General features: G+C 40.4%; 1 protein-coding gene across 4 annotated transcripts in view; it reads right to left on the reverse strand.

Moving 5' to 3' along the window:
• Window positions 1-13,558, reverse strand: part of WASHC5 (WASH complex subunit 5) — a 90,649-nt gene that overhangs the window by 19,387 nt on the left and 57,704 nt on the right. For 2 of the 4 annotated variants that reach the window (XR_004371004.2, XR_009214850.1), the window contains exons 27-29: window positions 9,888-10,041; window positions 6,247-6,334; window positions 2,083-2,283 (exon numbers count right to left, since the gene is read on the reverse strand). Coding sequence is in view for 2 of the 4 variants with exons in the window: in XM_032760405.2 (XP_032616296.1) it covers window positions 2,227-2,283; window positions 6,247-6,334; window positions 9,888-10,041 (299 nt within the window). In the remaining 2 variants the exon portion in view is untranslated. Of the gene's footprint in view, window positions 1-9; window positions 2,284-6,246; window positions 6,335-9,887; window positions 10,042-10,081; window positions 10,229-13,558 lie in introns of those variants that run through there. The other 2 variants (XM_032760405.2, XM_032760406.2) reach the window with 2 other exon arrangements.

Below are 13,558 nucleotides of genomic sequence, written 5' to 3' on the forward strand. Positions count from 1 at the left end.
ACCTGTTCTATTAAATAACTGGGGAAGTTGCCTTAATGTCTTGACCTTGATTTCCTCATCTATCCACTGAAGCAATTTGATAAGGTTATTTTCTTTAAAAAAAATTACTTATTTATTTTATTTTGGGGCTGTGACTCAGATTTGAACCGAAAGGTTCTTTGCTGAGTTCTCTGAAAATACCAGATTCTGACAGGAAAGGCAATCAAGGGCTTTATAAAAGTTCCACTGTATAACAACATTTATAAAGCAGCCCAGGATGACATCAAGAAACAGTGACTGAACAAATAAGCACTTGTAATACCTGGCATAATACCTTAAAATCCATTAGGATTTACTGAGTTTATCTACAGTAAATTTGAAGAGCCTATGGATGTTCAAAGGGTATCATAAAAGTTCAGTAAATCTCCAAATACCATGAAAGTAAATTGTTACTTCTGAAAGAGCAGTAAAATATAACCTGGCAAATTAAGTTACTACTTGAGATTCTAACAGGGCTAAAATAACTTATAAAGCTTTTACAATAACAATTTCAATTTTTAAGTTCTTTCAGTTGAGAAGAATTCTTCACTGGCCAAATCACTAGCAAAATCAGTTTCAAACATCACTGCCTTGTTTTAGCAGAGCATATGGTGGACCCATTTGCTTGGTTTCGTAAGATTCCCATCTAACTGACCCTAAACTTCTATTTTCTGGTTAAAAACTCACTTTCCCAGATCTGGCCTTCTTAGCAGTTAGCTTTCTTTTTCGAGAACAAAGATCTCACTTCATGTGGTTATTGTTAACAAGATTACAAATGAAAAATAACAAGGTATCTTTGACATATAGATGTTCCCACACACCATCTTTGCAGGGGTTGAGACTTCCAAGCTCCCTACATACCAAGCAACAGTCCTCTTAAAATTCTGCCCTGGCCTCGATGCCCTCATGGCCAGGATTCAAGGTTACCCTTGTTCTCCACTGAGACTCCTTTAAAATCCTTTCTACTATGATAGTGAAATAATCAAAGCCTGTAAAGTCTTTTCTTCCCTTCAATATCAGAATTTGAGGCCTTCTGACAAAAGAAATAACATGAGAAAACTGAAGGAACCTGAGAAATCCTTTAGTCTTAATTTTACAGATAATGCCAATGGGCTGGCTTGGGACAAGGTGTAGCTTGTGGCAGAACCAGGACTCAAACTTTGCCTCCTGACTGCAAATCAATACATCTTCCCCCACCTCTAGCAAAATGACTGTCAAACAGATTTTGGCTTCTGGGTTTGGTTTGGTTTGTTCCTTCCTCTCCAGAGAAGGACATAACCATAGAGATTTAGGGTGGAAACATCTTTCTTGCTCTCATCCAAGTTGTTGATACCCAAGTTACCACAGTAGGATGGCAGTGATATGGTGTGGCTCTGTGTCCCCACCCATATTTCTTCATAGCAGTGTGAGAACAGACTAATACAGGCAGCTTCCTTTTCAGGGTAATTTTCATGCAGAAATAATTTACGATTTTGAGGGAGTTAAGCTTATGGCAAGGCTATTACCAAAAAGGACTGGATAATGATACAGTTGTGGGGACTTGGGGCAGGACTCAGGTTGCTGAGGAAGATACTAGAAGGAGCAGCTTTGTTAAGGAGTCCTACAGAAGGAATCCTGTGGACCCCCTAGGGCATCAGGGATTGGAAGAGGATGGTGAGACACCGAGAAACTTCAGTGGTACATGACACAGATTGTGTGGCCACTACATTTGCCACTAGTCTGGCTATCACCACGTGCCTGCCAGCTTGTTGGGGGTGAGCTATTACACCTAGCAGAGTCATCTCTTACTCCAAACAGGGTTTTTTACAGGGTGAATACACAATTTTTGAATCATAAGCAGAGATGACTTTGGGTACTAGTAATACTATTTTACTGAAAATCTGGAGTTGCACAAATAGTTCTTCAGAACATAAAACTAAATGGATTTATACATAACAGTTACATTCGGCATTTATGAGAGGCAGTACAAAAATTTGTTCTGCTTCTACATGATATAAATTGCATGTAATACCATGATTTAAACAATATCAGTTATATTAACTAATGCCATGAGATACATCTTACCCAGAACGTCTGATGTTTCCCATAATAGACGGCAAAAAATGCAGTTATATGAGCAACTGAGTTTCTTTTCATCTTCAAATTCATTTTAGTGATGGTGGGAAGATCTAAGGACAATCCTTCCATTGAAGAAGTAGGAAAAAACAGTTATAGCACTGTTCTGAACTCATCAAAAATGAAATTAGGCACATGTGCTTCAGCAACCTGAAAAATAAAAGAATTAAATTATTCATGGTGTTATAGTTGAACAATTACAAAATTTTCATACGAAAAAGAAAAGGTATCCTTGGAGCAAGGTGAATAATAGAAGAGGAGACTCCCATGGGCAGATGACTCCTTGAAACAGCCCCTTTCTGCTTCTGGTGCCCCCCTGGACTAGCGTCTTATTTCTGGGCACTGCTAACATTTGAGGGGATGCAGTACAGCTCTCCTGCCTCCAAATGCGAGCTTCTTGGCTCTTAAAGGTACCTTGATCTGTGAGGAATGTTCATGCCTCTGGGAAGTACCGACAAGTACTCAGGTCACCTAACACACTTTATTAACTGATGACCAACAAGGAAGAACAGGATGGCTGGCAAGTGATGGGGTTGGAGAGGTAGGGGAGGGCAGGAATGAGAATGAGATACCAAGGCCAGAAGGGGAAGAGCAGGAAGGCCCTCAGAGGCATGCATTCCTGAACTGTTCTTAGGCAAAGCCCTGAGAAGACTAAATTGGGTTGAGTTGGGTAGAACGTAGAGGTAGGTGATCTCCAAGTGCTGGAGATGAGTATTTTTTAAAAGCAGTGTTTAATTTTTTTTCTGATCATAAAGGTATCACCTGCTAATGAGAGGAAATTTAGCAAATGCAGAAGAGTATAAAAATTATTTTTACAGTGGGTGGAAAGCAAGGGGAGGGAGAGCATTAGTACAAATACCTAATATATGTGGGGCTTAAAACCTAGGCTGGGCGTGGTGGCTCATGCCTGTAATCCTGGCACTTTGGGAGGCTGAGGTGGGTGGATCACGAGGTCAGGAGTTCAAGACCAGCCTGACCAACATGGAGAAATCCCATTTCTACTGAAAATAAAAAAATTAGCCGGGCATGGTGGTACACGTCTGTCATCACAGCTACTCAGGAAGCTGAGGCAGGAGAATCACTTGAACCAGGGAGGTGGAGGCTGTAGTGAGCTGAGATCTCACCAATGCACTCCAGCATGGCGACAGATGGCACGTGTATAATACCTATGTAACAAACCTGCACGTTCCGCACGTGTAGCCCAGAGCTTAAAATTAAAAAAAAATTTTTTTAAATCTTAATCCCTTAGAGAAAATAAAAACTGGTAACTTTTGTACTGAATTCTTCCAGTTTTCTTACATATGCAAACACACACACACACACACACACACACACACACACACACACACACACATAATCAAAATTAGGATCATATAATATTGTGTCCTTCTTTACCTCTGCTAAATCTTACATTATGAACATCCTTGTGCACATATCTTGGTAAACCTTTGCACATATATCCAGCAGATAAAATTCCTAGCAGTGGAATTGCTGGATCAGGGTAAGTATATTACAAATGTTTTTTTAAAATAGATAAAGCTAAATTGCCCTCCTCAAAGGCTGTCAATTTACATTCCAATTAACGGCACTTACAAGTCCCATTTCTCCAAATGCTTCCGAATAATGGGGGCCCAACATTTTACTTTCACCAACCTGATAAGTGGAAACAGTAATTTTCTTATTCTTTGGATTTTTGTCCCTTGAATCCAAAGGTTTGTCATTTCTATTTCTTTTCTTGAAAACTGCCTCTTAATTTCCTTTGCCCTTCCCCTGCTTTTTTTCTATTGGCTTGGACATCTTTTTCTTACTGAACTTGAAGATTTGAAGAGCACACTATAAACCAAGAAACTAGTCCTTTGTTGGTATTTCCTTGTTTGTCTTTTGTTTTTTAATTGAGACGCTGACACAGAATTACATTCAGCATTTATAAAAAATCAAATCTCTAAATCTTTTTATGGTTTCTTCTTTTGGTTTTATACTTAGGAAGTTCTGAGAGCTGATACATATTTGCCTAAAATTTCGGCTAATTTATTTGTTTCATATTTCACACTAACCCTTTATCTGTAATTAATTTTGATAACACAGGAGATGTAAAGGGGACTAAGTTGCTATTCTTTAACTGTGTGAACTTACATCTATTGACTAATATTCCCTTTCTCCCTTAATTTGAGATGCTACTTTTCCTTATGTACCATTGTATGCATAGGGTGTGTTTCTAGGCTATATATTCTTGCTCATTGTTCCTTCTATTTAGTTGCATACCAGTACCACCCTATTTTGGTTTCTACAGTTTTACAGTGTTTCAATACTTGAGATAATGTTTTTAAAATTTTTTTTTAAAAAAGGACTTGCCTAAGTCCTATGACATTTTAAAAAATATATTCTTTGAAGTTAAAAAAGTACCTGAAATCTCAATTGTAACTGCAGTAAACCTATAAACTAGAAAGAACTGTTATCTCTGTAATATTAAAGGACCCTCATTCAGAAACATGGACTTTCAAATTTTATATTTAAAATTTTTATAGTTTTTTAATAACGTGTTCTTTCATATTTCTTGTAGAGGTTATTCTTAGCTATATTATTTCCCTGTTATTTCCGTGAATAGGTCCTTTTTCACACTGTATTTTTTAATTGATTAGTGTATTTATTTTATATATTTATTCTGTAGCCAGCTTATTTTCTGATCTCTGTATTACTTTGATAGTTTTTCACATGATTCTACTGGGTATTCAAGGAAGACAGTTATCCAGCAATCCCACTACTGGGTAACTACCCAGAGGAAAAGAAGTCATTATTCAAAAAAGATACCTGCACATGCATGTTGACAGCAGTACAATTTACAATTGCAAAATTGTGGAACCAACCCAAGTGTCCATCAATCAATGAGTGGATAAAGAAATTGTAGTATATACATACCATGGAATACTACGCAGCCATAAAAAAGAATGAATTAACAGCATTTGCAGTGACCTGGATGAGACTGGAGATTATTCTTACAAGTGAAGTAACTCAGAAATGGAAAACCAAACATCGTATGTTCCCACTGATATGTGGGAGCTAAGCTATGAGGACGCAAAGGCATAAGAATGATACAATGGACTTTGGGGACTTGGGGGGAAGAATGGGAGGGGGGTGAGGATAAAATACTACAAATATGGTGCAGTGTATACTGCTCAGGTGATGGGTGCATCAAAATCTCACAAATCACCACTGAAGAACTTACTCATGTAACCAAATACCACCTGTATCCCAATAACTTATGGAAAAATAAAAAAGGAAGACAATTAATCTCAAATAATACAGAGTTTGTCTTCTTTCTAATATGCATTTTATTTTCATTTCATTTCTTACTGTCTTGCACCTGTATAACAAAAGTAGTTGCAAGAGTCTGTATAATTGTCGTGACACTGTGACAGTCCTGGCTTTAATGGGAATGCCACTAACATTTCCCTATTATGTACTGACATTGCTAGTTAATTTTAAAAGTTCATCTTTGGCTCATGTTGTAAGAAAGTATCTTTGATTCCTAACCTACTAATTTTTAAAAATCAAATGATTTTCAGTATCTATTGAAAGTTGTATTTTTCAGTATCGAGCTCTCCACTTTGAGCTAAAATTTAACAAAGTGGAATTACTAATGAGAAAGGGAGAGGAAAGAATGTCTTGGCAGGTAAAAAGTAGTCTGCCACTTTTGGAAACAGTGCTCATATATACATTCAGTTGTGAACTTAACTGTACTTGCTGTGGGAACCAGGTCAGTGGAGAGAGAAAGAATAAACCACCATGATTATTTCTTTCCTCTGGCCACTTAAGGAATCTCTCCTGGCTTGCCTATTTCACTTAACTCTTGAACCAGATGAGCTGCTGACAGGAGTACATGGTGGAGAGGAAGAAGAGGCGGGAGGGGCATTGTGTTAAACTCTGCAAGGCACTTCCCATGGGGGAAAAGGCAGGGACGTTTCAGAGCTGGGGGTAGAGCAGTGGCGAGAGGCGCAGAGGCCATCTGCTGTGAACGACCTATTGGACTTCACTCCTGATGAATCCAGGGCCTCTATTATTAGCATCTTTTTACAACTAGGTCATTAATATTGTTCTTTACTATCTATCACTTACCCTCCTGGGTAGCTTTGTGTACCGAACATAATCCTCCAGGAACAGAAGGGCACCCACAACATCTGCGGGAATTTCAGGTATCTTCTGGCTGTGATAGAGAACAGTTTAGATCAATTAACTGCTTTGCACATCATAAGCCCTTTTGGTCAGAATCCTGAAAGACTAAATTACCAACAGATCACCTAATGAAGTCAAAGATGAACAAAAACACTGAGCATGCTCTTGATTCCTGTCAAGTTGTTACCTTGCTCATGTGTTTTCAGGAGCCTACCCTATAGGGTAAATGTGAGCTTCTCTATACAGTTTCCATGAGTGTTTACACCACGATGCCTGCTATCTATCCAGACTCATCTCCCTCTGTTCACATGATTCAACACCTAGCAGGTCCCATACTTTCCCATCCCTGCACACTCTTTTTTTTTTTTTTTTTTTTTTTTGAGACAGTTTTCACTCTTGTTGCCAGGCTGGAGTGCAGTGGCATGATCTCGGCTCACTGCAACCTCCGCCACCCAGGTTCAAACGATTCTCCAGCCTCAGCCTCCTGAGTAGCTGGGATTACAGATGCGCACCACCAGGCCTGGCTAATTTTTTGTATTTTTAGTAGAGATGGGGTTTTACCATGTTGACCAGGCTGGTCTTGAACTCCTGACCTCAGGTGATCCACCCGCCTCGGCCTCCCAAAGTGTTGGGATTACAGGCATGAGCCACAGCACCCAGCCTGCACACTGATTTGAAAGTAAACTTCTAGACATTGTTCAAGTCTCAGCTTGGGTACTTCTCCTGTGGAATCCTCCCTGATTCTCCTGGGCTCTCATAATAGTTAGTAGCATTCTCCAAGCCTCTTAATTTTTCAATTGTGTGCTGGGTTCCCATCAGCAATATAAACTCCTTGAGGGCCTGGGTCATATATTCATCTTTGTTTCTCCAGCATCTGGAAATGTACTTGGCATGTACTGCATATTTGAGGGTATCAAATAAATACAGCATCTAGCAATTTTTCATACGGGATTTTACTCATGTATTCATTCATTCAGCAACTACAGTGCCAAGCACTGTTCCAGAGCTGGGAATACAGCAAAGTACATGCCAGGCTCCTTATAGAGCTAACGTTCCTTCTTGTTTACATCAAAAGGAGTTTTTAGGTGTTAAAATGATTTCCAATTCCTGTACCAATTGGCATTTTCTAATTAACAAATAACTTTTAGTACTATTAATACATTACTGGTTAATTTTGCTGATGAACTGTTGCTTCTGAATGCGTTAAGAGTGACTGTACCTGGAAAAATTCTCCTTGCTCTCAATCTTTCAATCTGTGACCAGGGCTATATTTGCTCTGCTTGGAGCAAGAGAAAGGAAGGAATTCCCGTGCATCACAGGTTCCTTAGATTCCTTTGCTCTGCTGAATCAGAAAGCCTGAGTTACAGCTGGTCTCCTGTAGCCTGATCACCACCCTCAGGGTTGTCAATAACATGCTGGACTAGAGCCACACTTAAGCCTTTACTGCCAATAGTGAAAAAGAAATAGAGGAAGAAGGACCTGTCCAAGTTGACAGCTAGGGAGCTATGATTGGGACAGCCAGGTGTGTGGAGGTTACTTGCTAATCACCCCCGCACCATGTGAGCTGGAGTCCTTCACCTCCTCTCTGGGGTCCTGGGCCAGAGGCGCTGGGTTTTTATGAGCCTACTGCTTTCCTTGCCAACTGACCTCACTTCGTGATTGTTACAATTTCATTTTTGAGACTTTATCTTTGAGTTCTCTTCTATTCTTCAATTGTTAAAAAAATCTGTTTCTGAAGCAAGTCTCAACATCTATTCCAGGAAAACACCAGTGTTTGTGGTTCGATTCATTAACTAAGAGGAGGAGGAGCTGGCCTGACTGTAGCTCACGGGAAAGAACGACATTGGGGTTTAGAAAGAATGCAAAATCAGTATGAGCCACTGGTATGCACTGGATGTCAAGAAACCCATCACTGCAAAGCCGAGATCATGCCACTGCACTCCAGCCTGGGCGACAGAGCAAGACTCTTATAAAAAAAAAAAAAAAAAAAAAAAAGAACTAATCACTGCAATTGTAGCTGCTCTACTGTCCACGGAGGGCCCAGAATGAAGACGTGTAATACTCCTCTGTGCCAAGGGGAGGGCTGTGCTTGGAATCTCACTACAAGTTTGGGAAGCCACATTTTAAGATGGTCAAAAACAGATTGGAATACCCAGAAAAAGTCACTCACTACGGTGAGTAGCCTCTAAACTGCAAGACATCGGGAACAGGTGGAAGGGGCTTATCTAAACATGGAGAAGACCTAAGACAACAGATGGCACACAAAATCGGAAGTGATGTTGCAAAGGAGGGAGACTGCATTATTCTGTATGATTTCAAAAGGTAGGAAAAAGTTCGGCGAGTGAAACATCCAGAGACACAGGTTCTAATAATCACAATCAGGAACTTTCTAATGAGAACAAGACTTAGCCAGTGGACTGTGCTGCCTAGAGAGGTAGCACGGGCCCCCTCGGTGACAGTGTTCCAGCAGTGGCTGGATGACTACCTGTCAAGGATGTCCTAGAGCTCATTCGTGCACTTGGTGGGAGGCCAATTACATGACCTCAAAAATCATTTCCAGTTTTAGGACTTAGTAGTATTTTGTGTGGACTTAGAAGATCGCTTTGGTTCGTTTTATTTTTTTTGAGATGGAGTCTCGCTCTGTCACCCAGGCTGGAGTGCAGTGGCGCGATCTCAGCTCACTGCACCTCTGAGGCCTCCTGGGTTCACGCAATTCTCCTGTCTCAGCCTCCTGAGTAGCTGGGATTACAGGTGGCCACCACCATACGTGGCTAATTTTTGTGTTTTTTTTTAGTAGAGATGGGGTTTCACCATGTTGGCCAGGCTGGTCCTGAACTCCTGACCTCAAGTAATCCACCCACCTCGGCCTCCCAAAGTGCTGGGATTACAGGCTTGAGCCACCACGCCCAGCCGCTTTGATTCGTTTTTTACATTATAGTGGCAAAAATGACCAAGCAAACATGACAGCAAAGGTTATTTAGCCAGGCTGACCCTTTAGGATAGCAGAGGAGGAGGCACAGGACCCAGCATCTCATGGAAATAACTTTTATTCTTTATCCCAGAAAAGCCACATTTAGGGGCAGGGGAAAAGAACTGGCAGGAATTAAAGCTTTATAAGCACTGTATCAAATAGCAACTCCTGTGAAATTTGCTTCTCTACATGCAGACACTGCCCAGGCTTTGACACACTGACATGTTCTCTGACTCCCACTGAAGTGAGTGGAATCATGTCTTGGCAGTGGCCCAGCAGGAGTGCAGGGGCCCGCTGAGATTGAAGAGCTGCATCCAAGAGTGCAGGAGAACAGGGCTGCACTTTCCTCCCCATGGTAATTACTAATCATGGTCCTGAGTCCCTCCTGGAAAATCACTGTGAGTAGACCGGATGGAGTTCCCCTGGCAGGGTGACTAAGGATGGGCACACCCGTAATTGCTCTAAACAAGCAGGTATGCCCTGACTTGCTTTAGAGAAGGGTGAGCAACCATTTCCCATCTCTATTAGGGCGATAAGAGGAATTTGGCAATGCGAGATTTAAGTTAGGTTTTGTGACAAGAAGTCCCATGTAGTCCTGGTTGGTCTTCTGTACCTTGTACACTGCTCCACCGTGGAGCAGATAAACTGGCCGATCAGTGCCAGGAACTGTTCGGTGTACCGGGAATGGAACTGCTTCAGTAGAGTGAGCAGTCCCAGGACAAGGGGCGGCCAATCAACCGGGTCGGTTGGTTTTCGGCAGACCATTCCTGCAAGGGAACAAGTTGCAACACCATATGAAGTACTTGCCTTCGGCAACATTCATTAAATACCAACGCTGTGAAGGTCAAAATGTTTGGGGCCCATATCCTTGCTGGCAGATGATATTTTGGAGGGAATGACAATTCTGGGCCATATTTTGAATTAGCCACGGGATTGGTAGGGCATTCCAGTGGTCTGAAGGATTCAAAACCAATAAAACAGTTACTAAATTTTGTAATTATCATTACTGGTTCTTTTGAATTACTCAATTAACATATACTATTGTAGCAATTTTTAAAGATATAGATAAATGTAAATGAGAAAAAAAATCACTACAACTGGCTTCTGTTAACAGCAGCATGACATACTAGATACCCTGAACTACTATCTTAAGTGAAAAGCTGGATAAAATACTTTTAGAGTATCTTTAAGCAAATGTTGAGTTATATACATATATATAATATATATATAATAATATATATTATATATAATCTGCAGATTATATATATATTATATAATATATAGATAGATTATATATATATTATATATAATCTGCAGAAATCAAGAGAGTGGAAGAAGGACATTTATGAAGTGAATGAGTACCAAAGCTAGCCTTTACACTAAAGATTTTTTTAAAAATTGGAGATGGGGTCTTGCTATGTTGCCCAGGCTGGAGTGCAGTGGCTATTCACAGGTGCAATCACAGCACATTACAGCCTTGAATTCCAGGGCTCGAGCTGGGACTATAGGTGTGTACCATCGCACCTGGCTCTACACTAAAGATTTCTGCCAAAATGTGGAGACCCTCACCTCTGCCTGGATGGCTGCATGGGAAACCAGAGATGGAGATTAGGGTCTTCCAGAAGAAACACAATGTTGAAAAAGAACAGTGTTGGGAAGGTTTAGGCTGCCTGATTTCAAGCTCTCTACACAGTTTCAATAATCAAGACACTATGGCATAAGAACAGACAAATAGATCAATGGAACAGAATAGAGTCTAGAGATAGTCCCACCCTTCTATGAGTAATTGAACAGTCACGAATATGCCAAATAATAAAAAAAGATAAATCTTTTAACAAATGGTACTGAAACTGGATAGCCTTATGGGGGAACAACAAACCTTGACCCCTATCTCATACTATACACAAAAAACAATTAGAGATGAACCACTGGCCTCAATGTGAAAGCAAAGACTACAGAACTTTAAGAAAAAATATCAAAGATATCTTTGTGACCTTGAAGAAGGCAGAGATTTCTTTTTTTTTTTTGAGATGCAGTCTCACTATGTCACCTAGGCTGGAGGGCAGTGGCACAATCTCGGCTCACTGCAACCTCTGCCTTCCAGGTTCTAGCGATTCTCCTGCCTCAGCCTCCCAAGTAGCTGGGATTATAGGCGTGCGCCACCACACCTGGCTAATTTTTGTGTTTTTAGTAGAGACAGGGGTTTCACTATGTTGACCAGGCTGGTCTCAAACTCCTGACCGCAGGTGATCCTCTCGTCTCGGCCTCCCAAAATGCTGGAATTACAGGCATGGGCCACTGTGCCTGACCTGGCAGAGATTTCTTAGACAAGACAAAAAGGAATAATTATAAAGGAAAAAAATGGATAAATTGGACACCATCAACAGTAAAAACTTCTGCTCATTAAAGTTACCAGTAAAAAAATACATAGATAAGCCACAATATTCTCAAAACATGTATCTAATAAGGAACTTGCATCCATAATAGATACATAACTACAACTGTGTAATAAAAAAACAATTTAAAAACGAGCAAAAGACTAGAACAGGCACTTCACAGAGAAGGATATAAGGAATGGCCAATAAGCACATGAAAAAGTGCTCAAATCATTAATCATCAGGGAGGCAAATTAAAGCTGCAACAAGATACCATAGATACCCATCAGGATGGCTAAAATGGGCTGGGTGCAGTGGCTTATGCCTGTAATCTCAGCACTTTGGGAGGCCAAGGTGGGTGGAACACTTGAGGTCAGGAGTTCGAGACCAGCCTGGCCAACATGGTGAAACCTGTCTCTACTAAAAATACAAAAATTACCCAAGCATGGTGATGCATGCCTGTAGCCTATAATTCCAGCTACTCAGGTGGCTGAGGCAGAACTGCTTGAACCCAGGAGGTGGAGGTTGCAGTAGGCCGAGATTACGCTACTGCACTTCAGCCTGGGTGACAGAGTGAGACTGTTTCAAAAAAAAAAAAAGAATGGCTAAAAGGAAAATGACTGATGCCACCAAATAATGGCGAGGATGTGGACTACACATATACGCACTCTTGGTGAGAGTGTAACTGGCACAACCACTTTGGACAAAGGGTTGGCAGTTTCTTACCAAGTTAACTGGTTAGACAGACCCTCAGATCCCATATTTGAGTTCTTGTGAAGACTGGGAAATCTCTTCCCCAAACCACAGAAGCCTAAACAAGTGATCCTGAATAACCTAACCTAGGCCTTGGCAATTCAGAACATGGAGGAATAATCCTAACAGGACTCAGTATGGAGAAATAATCCTTTCCAGGTGGAAAGCAAGAGTGATGTTAACAAGAAACACTTCTACAACTAGCTCTACACCACGAAGCTCCTTTCTTCAAACACAGACCAAGCCAGGTATGCATTTCATAGGTCAATGTTGAGAACGGTGTTTACAAGGTTAAATAAATGTTTTTCGGATATACAGTTTCAAGGCTCTCTTTACAGTTTCAATAATCAAGACATTATTGGCATAAGAAAAGACAAACACATCAATGGAACAGAATAGAGAGTCTAGAGATAGTCCCATCCTTATATAAGCAACTGAATATCCACAAAGACACCAAACAATTGTTCCTTCCTCAGTCCTACTGTAATTTAGTTCCTGCACTAACACATCAGTCTTATTGATGAGAAGAATTATAGTCAGTTATAAATACTACATTTCTAGGATACGTAAAGATTTTGTTGTGTTATGTTTTAAGATCTGGGAATTCCACGGAGAGTGATACTTTCCATAAGCAGCTTTACAATCAAGGTGCCAGGCCCTAATCATATACATAACGAAAAAAAATATTAGAATGAGAAGTCAACAAAGTTATTCTTTAATGAAAAGAAGATTCTTTCTGCAGTGACAGTTCATTATCAAGAATCATACATTCCTATTGAATAATAACATAGGGAGAACAGAGAGAGAACATGAATCTGAATCTTCAGATGAACCTTTACATTACACTTGGGATGGCCCTTTAAATTGATTTTGACCAATATATGGAAAGGGACTCAGCACCTGTTGGGCACTCAGTTTGCGGTAACATGGCCAAAGTCACATAGGTGATAAGTGGTGAAGCCAGATTCCAAACACACATTGGTTCCCTCCCTCCTACAGCAAGTATTGATTGAGGAGATCATGCTCTGCCTTCTGTGACAATCACAGGCATTGTCATGGAAGCAGTGTCTAGAATCAATGATTACTTTTGAATGAGAGAATAAAAACATTAAAGAGATTCCACATTTTCACCCTAAAAAAGCTTATGAAATAGGAA

Source organism: Hylobates moloch, unplaced genomic scaffold, assembly GCF_009828535.3.
Source record: "Hylobates moloch isolate HMO894 unplaced genomic scaffold, HMol_V3 SCAFFOLD_9, whole genome shotgun sequence".
In the NCBI taxonomy this organism is placed as follows: domain Eukaryota; kingdom Metazoa; phylum Chordata; class Mammalia; order Primates; family Hylobatidae; genus Hylobates; species Hylobates moloch.